The sequence below is a fragment of the Rhinoderma darwinii genome, chromosome 4 (genome assembly GCF_050947455.1).
Source record: "Rhinoderma darwinii isolate aRhiDar2 chromosome 4, aRhiDar2.hap1, whole genome shotgun sequence".
NCBI classification, from domain to species: Eukaryota; Metazoa; Chordata; class Amphibia; order Anura; family Rhinodermatidae; genus Rhinoderma; species Rhinoderma darwinii.
In genome coordinates this window covers 1657264-1671456 of record NC_134690.1, presented here as the reverse complement: position 1 = coordinate 1671456, position 14193 = coordinate 1657264, and the positions used below count along the sequence as shown (strand labels likewise).

The following is a 14193-nucleotide window of genomic DNA, read 5'->3' as shown; positions in this document are numbered from 1 at the left end:
GAGGAGGAGCCAGTGTGGAGGGGGTTATATGGTGTAGGGGGAGGAGTCGGCGTGGGGGGTTATATGGCGTAGGGGAGGAGTCGGTGTGGGGGGGGGAAGAGTCGGCGTGGGGGGGTTATATGGTGGGGGAGAAGTCGGCGTGGGGGGTTATATGGTGGGGGGAGGAGTCGGCGTGGGGGGTTATATGGTGTAGGGGGAGGAGTCGGCGTGAGGGGTTATATGGTGTAGAGGAGTCAGTATGGGGGGGTTATATGGTGTAGGGGGAGGAGTCGGCGTGGGGGGTTATATGGTGTAGGGGAGGAGTCGGCGTGGGGGGTTATATGGTGTGGGGGGAAGAGTCGGCGTGGGGGGTTATATGGTGTAGGGGGAGGAGTCGGCGTGGGGGGTTATATGGTGTAGGAGGAGGAGTCGGCGTGGGGGGGTTATATGGTGTAGGGGGAGGAGTCGGCGTGGGGGGGTTATATGGTGTAGGGAGGAGTCGATGTGGGGGGTTATATGGTGTAGGGGGAGGAGTCGGCGTTGGGGGTTATATGGTGTAGGGGGAGGAGTCGGCGCGGGGGGTTATATGGTGTAGGGGGAGGAGTCAGTGTGTGGGGTTATATGTTGTAGAGGAGGAGCCAGTGTGGAGGGGGTTATATGGTGTAGGGGGAGGAGTCGGCGTGGGGGGTTATATGGTGTAGGGGAGGAGTCGGCGTGGGGGGTTATATGGTGTGGGGGGGGAAGAGTCGGCGTGGGGGGGTTATATGGTGTGGGGGGAGAAGTCGGCGTGGGGGGTTATATGGTGGGGGGAGGAGTCGGCGTGGGGGGTTATATGGTGGGGGGAGGAGTCGGCGTGGGGGGTTATATGGTGTGGGGGGAGGAGTCGGCGTGGGGGGTTTATATGTGTAGGGGGAGGAGTCGGCGTGGGGGGGTTATATGGTGTAGGGGGAGGAGTCGGCGTGGGGGGGTTATATGGTGTAGGGGGAGGAGTCGGCGTGGGGGATTATATGGTGTAGGGGGGGGAGTCGGCGTGGGGGGTTATATGGTGTAGGGGGAGGAGTCGGCGTGGGGGGTTATATGGTGTAGGGGGAGGAGTCGGCGTGGGGGGTTATATGGTGTAGGGGGAGGAGTCGGCGTGGGGGATTATATGGTGTAGGGGGGGGGAGTCGGCGTGGGGGGTTATATGGTGTAGGGGGAGGAGTCGGCGTGGGGGTTATATGGTGTAGGGGAGGAGTCGGCGTGGGGGGTTATATGGTGTAGGGGAGGAGTCGGCGTGGGGGGTTATATGGTGTGGGGGGGAAGAGTCGGCGTGGGGGGGTTATATGGTGGGGGGGAAGAGTCGGCGTGGGGGGGTTATATGGTGTGGGGGGAGAAGTCGGCGTGGGGGGTTATATGGTGGGGGGAGGAGTCGGCGTGGGGGGTTATATGGTGTAGGGGGAGGAGTCGGCGTGAGGGGTTATATGGTGTAGAGGAGTCAGTATGGGGGGGTTATATGGTGTAGGGGGAGGAGTCGGCGTGGGGGGTTATATGGTGTAGGGGAGGAGTCGGCGTGGGGGGTTATATGGTGTGGGGGGAAGAGTCGGCGTGGGGGGTTATATGGTGTAGGGGGAGGAGTCGGCGTGGGGGGTTATATGGTGTAGGAGGAGGAGTCGGCGTGGGGGGTTATATGGTGTAGGGGGAGGAGTCGGCGTGGGGGGGTTATATGGTGTAGGGAGGAGTCGATGTGGGGGGTTATATGGTGTAGGGGGAGGAGTCGGCGTTAGGGGTTATATGGTGTAGGGGGAGGAGTCGGCGCGGGGGGTTATATGGTGTAGGGGGAGGAGTCAGTGTGTGGGGTGATATGTTGTAGAGGAGGAGCCAGTGTGGAGGGGGTTATATGGTGTAGGGGGAGGAGTCGGCGTGGGGGGTTATATGGTGTAGGGGAGGAGTCGGCGTGGGGGGTTATATGGTGTGGGGGGAGAAGTCGGCGTGGGGGGTTATATGGTGGGGGGAGGAGTCGGCGTGGGGGGTTATATGGTGGGGGGAGGAGTCGGCGTGGGGGGTTATATGGTGTGGGGGGAGGAGTCGGCGTGGGGGGTTTATATGGTGTAGGGGGAGGAGTCGGCGTGGGGGGTTATATGGTGTAGGGGGAGGAGTCGGCGTGGGTTGTTATATGGTGTAGGGGGAGGAGTCGGCGTGGGGGGTTATATGGTGTAGGGGGAGGAGTCGGCGTGGGGGGTTATATGGTGTAGGGGGAGGAGTCGCTGTGGGTTGTTATATGGTGTAGGGGGAGGAGTCGGCGTGGGGGGTTATATGGTGTAGGGGGAGGAGTCGGCGTGGGGGGTTATATGGTGTAGGGGGAGGAGTGGGCGTGGGGGGTTATATGGTGTAGGGGGAGGAGTTCAGCGTGGGGGGGTTGTATGGTGTAGGGGGAGGAGTCGCCGCGGGGGGTTGTATGGTTTAGGGGGGAGTCGGCGCGGGGGGGTGTAGGGGGAGGAGTCGGCTCGAGGGGTTATATGGTGTAGGGGGAGGAGTCGGCTCGAGGGGTTATATGGTGTAGGGGGAGGAGTCGGCTCGAGGGGTTATATGGTGTAGGGGGAGGAGTCGGCTCGAGGGGTTATATGGTGTAGGGGGAGGAGTCGGCTCGAGGGGTTATATGGTGTAGGGGGAGGAGTCGGCTCGAGGGGTTATATGGTGTAGGGGGAGGAGTCGGCTCGAGGGGTTATATGGTGTAGGGGGAGGAGTCGGCTCGAGGGGTTATATGGTGTAGGGGGAGGAGTCGGCTCGAGGGGTTATATGGTGTAGGGGGAGGAGTCAGCTCGAGGGGTTATATGGTGTAGGGGGAGGAGTCGGCTCGAGGGGTTATATGGTGTAGGGGGAGGAGTCGGCTCGAGGGGTTATATGGTGTAGGGGGAGGAGTCGGCTCGAGGGGTTATATGGTGTAGGGGGAGGAGTCGGCTCGAGGGGTTATATGGTGTAGGGGGAGGAGTCGGCTCGAATGGTTATATGGTGTAGGGGGAGGAGTCGGCTCGAGGGGTTATATGGTGTAGGGGGAGGAGTCGGCTCGAGGGGTTATATGGTGTAGGGGGAGGGGTCAGTTGGTATTCTATGCTGTTGACCGCTTCAGCTCCTGCTTTCATTTGCCGGCAGGATATGAGATTGCGAACCCCGGTATTCTGGTGCGGATCCAGCAGTCGGATGATTATTACCGCGGGTCACATGATGATGCCTTTAAGGAGGACGTCTCGGAGCGCAGTGAGTGATGTCTTTGCCGCACCAGGTCTCTTGTCTCCACCGCACGGGACTCTCTGATTTCTGTTCTTTTTCCACAGCTTGGAGGCCTCACCCAGACAAGTCCGAGGATAACATGGCCTGCTACCCCGAGCCCGCGCCCGAGCTCCCGTCCCTCAAACCTGATCTCTTACTACGGGTGAAACTGGAGAACGTGACCAATGAGCAGAGCTGCCAGACGTCCGCACCGCAGATGGAGGAGGAGGAGGAAGAGGAAGAATCCAGTAAGTGAATGTCCTGAAATGATGATATGTTTAATCATAGGATAAGCCATAATATCTGAAAGAGGAGCGGGGACCGGCATATCACAAGATTGGGGGTCCCCCTGTCCCTGCCTGGAGAGATGTCCGCCGGATCCAGGCGGAAACAGCTGTGCGGCTTCTGTAACTCCCATTTACTTCTATTGGAGTTACAGAAACCGGGTACCTAAGCTGTTTTTCGGAAACCCGACCTGTGTACGGATTTCCTTCCTGATGCGTCGGCCGTCTAACCAGGCGTATCGGGGAACCCCTGATCTCTGGGTGCAGGTCCTGGAGCCGCGTGTATCGCACATTTATGGCATATCCTCTGAGACGGGAATAGCCCTTTAACAAATACAAAGCATGAGATCCCATATATTACTGCAGCTGCATTGCATTGTGGGATATGCCGTGTTATACATGAGAAAAATGTACAGTGTTCAGTATAAACACTACATTTCCCAGAATGCATTTCAGCGCAGCTTTCGGTCTACTGTAGTTCATTGGTAGCCAACCTATAACATGGAGCCTCAGATGTGGCCCTTGACCTCAGCTCAGCACTGTCGATTGCATGAAGTTTCCTGTGTCCCTGCAGAGTTGATGGCACATGAGCGATCGCTACGTATTGTAGTCAGGGGAGTCCACAGATCACACATCTATGGCAGGTCTTATCCATACATAACATAAATGTGTACAGTGGGAGCACGGGAGAAAGCCGAGCAGAGCATGAGCAGTAAAGATTTTACCTTAAGAGGTGTGCCGCCCCGGGTGTGTGCCGCCCCGGGTGTGTGCCGCCCCGGGTGTGTGCCGCCCCGGGTGTGTGCCGCCCCGGGTGTGCACTGCCATGCCCCACGTGTACGGTATACAGATAGCGGAGCCAGGGACTGCCTGGTTGAGCACTGGCATGGCTGCTACCTGCGAGCATTTTCATATTTGCATGTCTGTTACGTGCAGCCACCATCATTAATATTTGCTACTTTTAGGCAATGCGGTGTTTAACCCAGACCTGGCATTGTGGATCAAGCAAGAGGAAGCCGTGATACCCGGAGAGCCCATCCCCCCACTGAAGGAGGACAGCGCAACGCCAGTAGTGGAAGGTAAATAGGCTGCTTACACAGACACTACTACTGTGACATCATCACCTCCATATTAGGCTGGATTCACACGAGCATGTTCGGTCCGTAATGGACGGAACGTATTTCGGCCGCTAATCCCGGACTGAACACACTGCAGGGAGCCGGGCTCCTAGCATCATGGTTATGTACGACGCTAGGAGTCCCTGCCTATCCGCGGAACTACTGTCCCGTACTGAAAACATGATTACAGTACGGGACAGTTGTCCTGCAGCGAGGCAGGGACTCCAAGCATCGTACATAACTATGATGAGGACGGCACCCTGCATTGTGTTCGGTCCGGGACTTCCGGCCGAAATACGTTCCGTCTATTACGGACCGAACATGCTCGTGTGAACCCAGCCTTATAGTGCAGCACAGATTATATATTAGTTAGGCCAGAGGCTTAGTGACTGATTTCAGGGACCCAGAGAGATATCACTGTGAGATAATGCGCCCCCTACTGTAAATGATAAGAATGGAAGAAATCAGTGAGAATCTCAGTCACTGCACGCCCCACTGACTGCTGATATTCTATTTGTTTATATTAGGGGGTATTCTAAATAAATATAATCAAACTTCAGCTGCTGAAGAACCTCTTTGTCATAAGCAAGCAAGCGAGTGAGCAAGGTCAGTCAGTAGATCTTTACAGTGAGTTATTTGGAGTTCATGTTCTGCAGACCATCTTTGTCAGGAGAAGTAGGCGCTGGGCTCATGTTAACTAATTAGATCTAATAATGGATGAGATATGTAGGGCCTGAGATAGAGGAGGCGGTGGGGAGAGCTGAGGAGGAGGAGGAGAGCTGGGCTGGAGGTGGAGGAGGAGGAGAGCTGGGCTTGAGGTGGAGGAGGAGGAGAGCTGGGCTTGAGGTGGAGGAGGAGGAGGAGGAGGAGGAGGAGGAGAGCTGGGCTGGAGGAGGAGGAGGAGAGCTGGGCTGGAGGAGGAGGAGGAGAGCTGGGCTGGAGGAGGAGGAGGAGGAGAGCTGGGCTGGAGGAGGAGGAGGAGGAGAGCTGGGCTGGAGGAGGAGGAGGAGGAGGAGGAGAGCTGGAGGAGGAGGAGGAGAGCTGGAGGAGGAGGAGGAGAGCTGGAGGAGGAGGAGGAGAGCTGGAGGAGGAGGAGGAGAGCTGGAGGAGGAGGAGGAGAGCTGGAGGAGGAGGAGGAGAGCTGGAGGAGGAGGAGGAGAGCTGGAGGAGGAGGAGGAGAGCTGGAGGAGGAGGAGGAGAGCTGGAGGAGGAGGAGGAGAGCTGGAGGAGGAGGAGGAGAGCTGGAGGAGGAGGAGGAGAGCTGGAGGAGGAGGAGGAGAGCTGGAGGAGGAGGAGGAGAGCTGGAGGAGGAGAGCTGGAGGAGGAGGAGGAGAGCTGGAGGAGGAGAGCTGGAGGAGGAGGAGGAGGAGGAGGAGAGCTGGAGGAGGAGGAGAGCTGGAGGAGGAGGAGGAGGAGGAGAGCTGGAGGAGGAGGAGGAGGAGAGCTGGAGGAGGAGGAGGAGGAGGAGAGCTGGAGGAGGAGGAGGAGGAGGAGAGCTGGAGGAGGAGGAGGAGGAGAGCTGGAGGAGGAGGAGGAGGAGAGCTGGAGGAGGAGGAGGAGGAGGAGGAGGAGGAGAGCTGGAGGAGGAGGAGGAGGAGGAGAGCTGGAGGAGGAGGAGGAGGAGAGCTGGAGGAGGAGGAGGAGGAGAGCTGGAGGAGGAGGAGGAGGAGAGCTGGAGGAGGAGGAGGAGGAGAGCTGGAGGAGGAGGAGGAGGAGAGCTGGAGGAGGAGGAGGAGGAGAGCTGGAGGAGGAGGAGGAGGAGAGCTGGAGGAGGAGGAGGAGAGCTGGAGGAGGAGGAGGAGAGCTGGGCCGGGGGACGAGGGGAGCCGGGGTGGAGGAGGAGGAGAGCCGGGGTGGAGGAGGAGGAGAGCCGGGGTGGAGGAGGAGGAGAGCCGGGGTGGAGGAGGAGGAGAGCCGGGGTGGAGGAGGAGGAGAGCCGGGGTGGAGGAGGAGGAGAGCTGGGGTGGAGGAGGAGGAGAGCTGGGGTGGAGGAGGAGGAGAGCTGGGGTGGAGGAGGAGGAGAGCTGGGGTGGAGGAGGAGGAGAGCTGGGGTGGAGGAGGAGGAGAGCTGGGGTGGAGGAGGAGGAGAGCTGGGGTGGAGGAGGAGGAGAGCTGGGGTGGAGGAGGAGGAGAGCTGGGGTGGAGGAGGAGGAGAGCTGGGGTGGAGGAGGAGGAGAGCTGGGGTGGAGGAGGAGGAGAGCTGGGGTGGAGGAGGAGGAGAGCTGGGGTGGAGGAGGAGGAGAGCTGGGGTGGAGGAGGAGGAGAGCTGGGGTGGAGGAGGAGGAGAGCTGGGGTGGAGGAGGAGGAGAGCTGGGGTGGAGGAGGAGGAGAGCTGGGGTGGAGGAGGAGGAGGAGCTGGGGTGGAGGAGGAGGAGGAGGAGAGCTGGAGGAGGAGGAGGAGGAGAGCTGGGGTGGAGGAGGAGGAGGAGAGCTGGAGGAGGAGGAGGAGGAGGAGAGCTGGAGGAGGAGGAGGAGGAGAGCTGGAGGAGGAGGAGGAGGAGAGCTGGAGGAGGAGGAGGAGGAGAGCTGGAGGAGGAGGAGGAGGAGGAGGAGGAGAGCTGGAGGAGGAGGAGGAGGAGAGCTGGAGGAGGAGGAGGAGGAGAGCTGGAGGAGGAGGAGGAGGAGAGCTGGAGGAGGAGGAGGAGGAGAGCTGGAGGAGGAGGAGGAGGAGAGCTGGAGGAGGAGGAGGAGGAGAGCTGGAGGAGGAGGAGGAGAGCTGGGCCGGGGGAGGAGGAGAGCTGGGCCGGGGGAGGAGGAGAGCTGGGGTGGAGGAGGAGGAGAGCTGGGGTGGAGGAGGAGGAGAGCTGGGGTGGAGGAGGAGGAGAGCTGGGGTGGAGGAGGAGGAGAGCTGGGGTGGAGGAGGAGGAGAGCTGGGGTGGAGGAGGAGGAGAGCTGAGGAGGAGGAGAGCTGAGGAGGAGGAGGAGGAGGAGGAGAGCTGAGGAGGAGAGCTGAGGAGGAGGAGGAGGAGAGCTGAGGAGGAGGAGAGCTGAGGAGGAGGAGAGCTGAGGAGGAGGAGAGCTGAGGAGGAGGAGAGCTGAGGAGGAGGAGAGCTGAGGAGGAGGAGAGCTGAGGAGGAGGAGAGCTGAGGAGGAGGAGAGCTGAGGAGGAGGAGAGCTGAGGAGGAGGAGAGCTGGAGGAGGAGGAGGAGGAGAGCTGGAGGAGGAGGAGAGCTGGAGGAGGAGGAGAGCTGGAGGAGGAGGAGAGCTGGAGGAGGAGGAGAGCTGAGGAGGAGGAGGAGGAGGAGAGCTGGAGGAGAGCTGGAGGAGGAGGAGGAGAGCTGGAGGAGAGCTGGAGGAGGAGGAGGAGAGCTGGAGGAGAGCTGGAGGAGGAGGAGGAGAGCTGGAGGAGGAGGAGAGCTGGAGGAGGAGGAGAGCTGGAGGAGGAGGAGAGCTGGAGGAGGAGGAGAGCTGGAGGAGGAGGAGAGCTGGAGGAGGAGGAGAGCTGGAGGAGGAGGAGAGCTGGAGGAGGAGGAGAGCTGCTGGAGGAGGAGAGCTGGAGGAGGAGAGCTGGAGGAGGAGAGCTGGAGGAGGAGAGCTGGAGGAGGAGAGCTGGAGGAGGAGAGCTGGAGGAGGAGAGCTGGAGGAGGAGAGCTGGAGGAGGAGAGCTGGAGGAGGAGAGCTGGAGGAGGAGAGCTGGAGGAGGAGAGCTGGAGGAGGAAGAGGAGAGCTGGAGGAGGAAGAGCTGGAGGAGGAGGAGGAGGAGGAGAGCTGGAGGAGGAGGAGGAGGAGGAGAGCTGGAGGAGGAGGAGGAGGAGAGCTGGAGGAGGAGAGCTGGAGGAGGAGGAGGAGAGCTGGGCCTGGGGAAGAGGAGAGCTGGGCTTGAGGTGGAGGAGGAGAGCTGGGCTTGAGGTGGAGGAGGAGAGCTGGGCTTGAGGTGGAGGAGGAGAGCTGGGCTTGAGGTGGAGGAGGAGAGCTGGGCTTGAGGTGGAGGAGGAGAGCTGGGCTTGAGGTGGAGGAGGAGAGCTGGAGGAGGAAGAGGAGAGCTGGAGGAGGAAGAGCTGGAGGAGGAGGAGGAGGAGGAGAGCTGGAGGAGGAGGAGAGCTGGAGGAGGAGGAGGAGGAGGAGAGCTGGAGGAGGAGGAGGAGGAGAGCTGGGCCTGGGGAAGAGGAGAGCTGGGCTTGAGGTGGAGGAGGAGAGCTGGGCTTGAGGTGGAGGAGGAGAGCTGGGCTTGAGGTGGAGGAGGAGAGCTGGGCTTGAGGTGGAGGAGGAGAGCTGGGCTCGAGGTGGAGGAGGAGGAGAGCTGGGCTCGAGGTGGAGGAGGAGGAGAGCTGGGCTCGAGGTGGAGGAGGAGGAGAGCTGGGCTCGAGGTGGAGGAGGAGGAGAGCTGGGCTCGAGGTGGAGGAGGAGGAGAGCTGGGCTCGAGGTGGAGGAGGAGGAGAGCTGGGCTCGAGGTGGAGGAGGAGGAGAGCTGGGCTCGAGGTGGAGGAGGAGGAGAGCTGGGCTCGAGGTGGAGGAGGAGGAGAGCTGAGCTTGAGGAGGAGGCAGAGAGTTGGGCCTGAGGTGGAGAGCTGGACCTCGAGAGGGGGAATATGTGGTTAGTTCTCAGCCTGAGGAGGTTGGTGGACCTGAGAGGGGGGAGGAGGAGGCAGAGTAACGCTAGGCCTTTGGGACGGTGAGCAGGAGGCTGGGGCATGGGATGATTGACCTTAGTTGGGCCTGTGTAGTACAGTCCTGCTCCTCGGTAAGGCCGGGATCAGTGTCCAACACCAGTTGTAATGTCAGCAGATGATGGGGTGACTGCTACCTGGTAAGCTGTAGGCAGATACTTTGATTCTTCCGTGCTGTCACATTGTACCTCACCTCATATGGTGATTTGTATCACCGCTCTACTACTTCTACTACTACTCATCGTTTACAGGATCTGTGTGTGTTCGCTAACTGAAAATTCTCACCTAGTACTGATCATGTGGTATACTCCAGTCCTATCCAGAGCTGCATCCACAATGACCCTGCTTCCCTGTGGCGTCACTCTACTCCATGCTGGTTTAGCATCTGCTTTAGTGCAGTGGTCTCCAACGTGTGGTTCTCCAACTACCTGCTGGGAGTTGTAGTTTCTCAACATTGATATAGAGCAGGCTCTGCTTGATTGCATTGAGATACAGTGTGCGCTCCAGAACTGTACATAGCCCTATGTAGAGAACACTACATCTCCCACAATGCAGGTCAGCAGGGCACTGTGCTCACATTATGCCAGCAGTATTGTGAATGTAGCATTGGGCACGGCTGGTGAGGTCTGGCTGGATACGTGTGTGTAGGTGACATGGATGATGGTAAGTGTAGTACGTGCTGGTCCTGTGGGGGCTCGTCCTGCGCGTGCAGCTCCCATACGTGGCCGGCGTGCGGTGGTATGAAGGTGTCCCCGGTTATTTGAGATGTGTTGACGTGGCCACGTCCCGTGTCTGGATATAAGTGTTGGGCTCTTGCCCTGTGGATGGGATGGATACAGATTCCTCTTCGGCTCAGACGTGTAACCTCGTTCATTCCTGTCCCTTCCAGCATTGACCCGGCCCCTCAACCCCGGAGGGCCACGACCGCTACCACCGCCGCCCGCCAGGAAACCACCTAGACCTTCCTGTGACAAGGCAGGAGTGCACAAACGCAACGGGCTGAAGCTGCGAGACAAGATCCTGGTACTCTGCGCCTACGAGAACAACGAGTCGGTGGGCTCCTTGGCTTCTCAGTTCGGGGTCAGCAGAGCGCAGATCGTGCAGATCGTCAAACGGAGGGAGGAGCTGCTGGACGCTCTACAGAACAACGTCAGCGGGGACCGCATCCGGCGGCGGCGGAGGACCACCAACGACAAGCTGAACTCTGCCGTGTGGGAGTGGCTGCTCACCACGCGGGACACCGACGTCACCTTATCCGGCCGCGTCATCCGGGAGAAGGCGCTACAGATCGCCCGAGACATGGGCATCGAGGACTTCAAAGCCTCAAACGGGTGGCTGGACAGCTTCAAAAAGGCCCACAACATCCACCGCAGCTCCCACCCCTTCTCCATGGCGGCGCTGGGGGGGATGGATGACTGGCTGTCCAGCGTGAGCGCCATGGATGACCGATAGCCGGCGCCTGTCACCCGGACACATCCAGTTTATTTATTTTTATAATAATTTTATTTTCTTAGATTAGCGTGACCTAAAACTTTTTATAATCCCAGGCGTCCTACCACATGTCACCTCTGGGGGCGCTGTGTGTATGTTCACAGTAGGGTCCATGTGTGCCCGGCCGCTCCGGACACGTACCCGTTATCCACGTCTTGGACAGAGGAGGAATAGTCTGCAGCATTGGCCCCCTCTGTATGTGATTATGATGTGCTGAATGTTCTTGTATTCTTGTCATTACGTGTGGAGCCCCCTGGTGGTGCAGAGAAGAAGCTGTGTGATTTGCTGAATGAGGTGAGAATAATAAGAGTATATAATGATGTGCAGCTCCAGTGACAGCACAAAGATACAGATACATCTACACGCTGACATCACATCCTATACTCCTGCCACATCCAGAGCTGCGGTTACAATTCTACTGTCACGTCTTCTACTCCTGCCACATCCAGAGCTGCGTTTACAATTCTACTGTCGCGTCTTCTACTCCTTTCACATTCAAAGTTTCAGTCACTCTTTTCTATTTTTAGTTCATATTTTCTACTCCAGTCACATCCGGAGCAGCGCTGCTATTCCGTTATGTCTTCTGCTCCTGTCACATCTAGAGCTGCTGACACAATTCCGCTGGTCTCCTGTTAGCTCTCAGGCTTCACCCGCTGTCCTGCATTGTAGACGTTGTATTTTTTTGTCACTAGACCGTGCCGTACGAGATCCGGGTTAATCTTCTAGGTGTGTCCGTCTGTCAGCCATGTTGACTCTTTGAATGTGACTGGAGTATAAAATGTAAGTCTTGCAGAAGTGTTAACAATGTTGCGTGTAAAATGATGTCGGGCTGATCTATGCTCCGCTGCATTGCGTTGTGAGAGATGTAGTATCCTGCAGTTACATTTCTTGGTTTCCATTTCGCAGACGTCGTCACCCACGGGCATCATCCCTCGGGCCCAGGAAAGACCTTAGAAGCCGGGCAGCCTCTGCCGGAGACGCTGGTGGGGAACCTGTTGCGGTATTTTGATGAGGAGAGGGAGAAGCACGCGCGGCTCAGGGCAGTGCAGCCGCAGCCGGCCCCTGAGGAGGGAGCTCAACTCTTCACTATTGACTGGGGTCTCCGAGGGGCGACGGGCAGGTTCCCGGACGGTCTGACCCCCGGCCCGGCTGTGGCCAAACAATATAAATGTCCATACTGTGAGAAGAGCTTCCTGCGCAGCACTCAGCTGAGGGAGCACGAGCGGACACACACGGGAGAACGGCCCTACCAGTGCCTCAAGTGCCCCAAGAGCTTCAGCCGCAGCACCCAGCTAAAGGACCACCAGCGCACGCACACCGGCGAGAGACCCTTCCAGTGCTCCGAGTGCGGCAAGACCTTCACCCACAGCTCCAACCTCATCCACCACCGGAGGACCCACACCGGCGAGAAACCCCACAAGTGCAACATGTGCCCCAAAAGCTTCAGCCAGAACTCTGACCTCAACCGGCACCAGCGCACCCACATGTCTGGAGACCGCCCGCACCAGTGCACGCGCTGCCACCGGACATTCATATACAAGTCTCAGCTGCGGATGCACAGCCGCGTCCATGTGGTGGAGGACATCCTGCAGGGGGTGGAGCGGGGAGCCGGAGCAGAGGACATGACGTGGAGTAACCCGCCCCCGTGATACACGGACCCTCTCACCCCTGTGCCAAGGCTGCCCATCGCTGCAGTCCCTGAGCTTGAATTTTTTGAATGTTAAAGTCCCCGTCACCACCTGTCATGAGAACGCCGCCTGTCGCTTTATAATGATCTCCTGACGTCACTATTGTACAATCCTCAGCAGGCAGCAGCTCCGCGTGTTGTGATGTTTTCTCCACACTAGGGGGCGCACATGGGGTCTGGATGCACGATACTAGCAGGGCCCAGGGCTTTACTGCTCTTACAGATGGTAGTCAGTCAGTAGCGCCCCCTGCAGGAGAGGACCCTGCAGCCTCATGTCCTGGGAATTAAATGACCGGCGCTCTCCACCCTCCCAGAGACTGAGCCGTCCTCTCACCCATGTAAAGTGATATAAAGGAGCCTCGTCCTCCCCGGCGATGCAGAGGGGCCTCGTCGTCCTCCCCGGCTGCTTGTCAGGATATCCCTGTCCCAAGTGTCGTCTGCAGCAGCACCTGCGAGCGTTATACGGAGATGTCCCGAAATGTGGCGACCGCAGGCGGCCTATTAATATAAGGGGCGAGTGGCTGTCAGACACATCAGATCCCTAGGATTCAGTGGGGCGATCATAATTTGATCTCCCCCTTTTCCAGGGTCTTACACTCCCCCCACCCGTCAGTACATTCTGATATCTATAGGGCACCACACTATTAATATACAGGCCGGGTAACGATTTCTGACGAATGTGAACCCTTCCTGGAATAGTGTCGCTTCCCCACCCCCACTGCACTTGCCTTATTGTGTGCACTCTGAGTGGGCGGAGCATGACTCACCCCTTAAGCCCGCCCCATGCTATCTGTTGCATAGAACAGGCCTCTAAATAGGTAAGTGACGGGTGGGGGAAGTTCTTCTCCTGACATCGCCTTTAATAACAATCTAGACTGAGTGGCCCAGCTTCAGCCCACAGGGGCATCGTTTGGAAAAAATATGTGACCCCTTTTAACCACTAGAATGTAATTTTATATATATATACTCTCCTTCCCTACGTACAGGGGGATTTGCACTTTATGGCTCAACACGTAAGCACAGACATTGATGTATTCAGACGTGAGACCCCCGGGCGAGAGCGGCTCCTGGTGACTCGGGGTGGTTGTATGAGGGCGGCTCCTGGTAACTCGGGGTGGGGGTGGTTGTATGAGGGCGGCTCCTGGTAACTCGGGGTGGGGGTGGTTGTATGAGGGCGGCGACGCCTGCGTGTCACATTGTACTGCTTGTTAACATTAAACCATCACTGGTCATGAGGACGGCTCTTACCTTGTCTTATTGTCCTGTGAAGCAGAATCCTGTGGGCACACACCCCTGTCCTGAAATACTCTGTGCTGGTCACCGGGTGGATTGACTTCATCCTGAGTAGAAGGACCGGTCTAGATCCACCGATCCATCTTATACTAATCCTTGTGATTCATGGATCTACTACCAGGACTACGGTACTGACGGACTTTGTTGTGCTATTCACAGTCGGGGGAGGTGGTGACCCCCGAGGGCCCAGTAGCGGCAGCCGGTAATATTTTATACCCATCGTCCGGTTCACATGTAGGATACCTGAGTTAACCCCCTCAGTGACCACCAATACGCCTTTTCACGGCGGCCCAGTCTAAGTCCTGCACGGGTGTCTGATGACAACCGGGCTCCTGCTCCAACGGTAGCGATCGAAGTTTACTTTGATCGCGGCCATTTAACCTGTTAAAGGGAATGTGTCGCTAGAAATTTTGTTTTTCTTTAGTTAAACAGTATATAAATGATTACACATTGTTCTAATTTTTTTAGAAGTCAGGAAATATTATAAATTC

General features: G+C 58.2%; 1 protein-coding gene across 1 annotated transcript; it reads left to right on the top strand.

Annotated features, from left to right (window-relative positions):
• The first annotated feature begins 1301 nt into the window (after window positions 1-1301).
• Window positions 1302-13644, top strand: LOC142758993 (uncharacterized). Its single transcript, XM_075860765.1, has 5 exons — window positions 1302-1323; window positions 3109-3213; window positions 3291-3473; window positions 4472-4585; window positions 11629-13644. The coding sequence occupies exons 1-5, from the start codon at window positions 1302-1304 to the stop codon at window positions 12369-12371; spliced, it is 1167 nt and encodes a 388-aa protein (XP_075716880.1). The 3' UTR covers window positions 12372-13644.
• The last annotated feature ends 549 nt before the right edge of the window (window positions 13645-14193 follow it).

What these genes read in the sequence shown, in the direction of transcription:
- LOC142758993 (XM_075860765.1), top strand. Translation starts at nt 1,302, where the DNA reads ATGGTGGGGGGGAAGAGTCGGC. An exon ending in GGTGGGGGGGAAGAGTCGGC is followed by an intron (nt 1,324 to 3,108) that starts GTGGGGGGGTTA and finishes ATTTGCCGGCAG; the next exon opens with GATATGAGATTGCGAACCCC. An exon ending in CGCAACGCCAGTAGTGGAAG is followed by an intron (nt 4,586 to 11,628) that starts GTAAATAGGCTG and finishes TCCATTTCGCAG; the next exon opens with ACGTCGTCACCCACGGGCAT.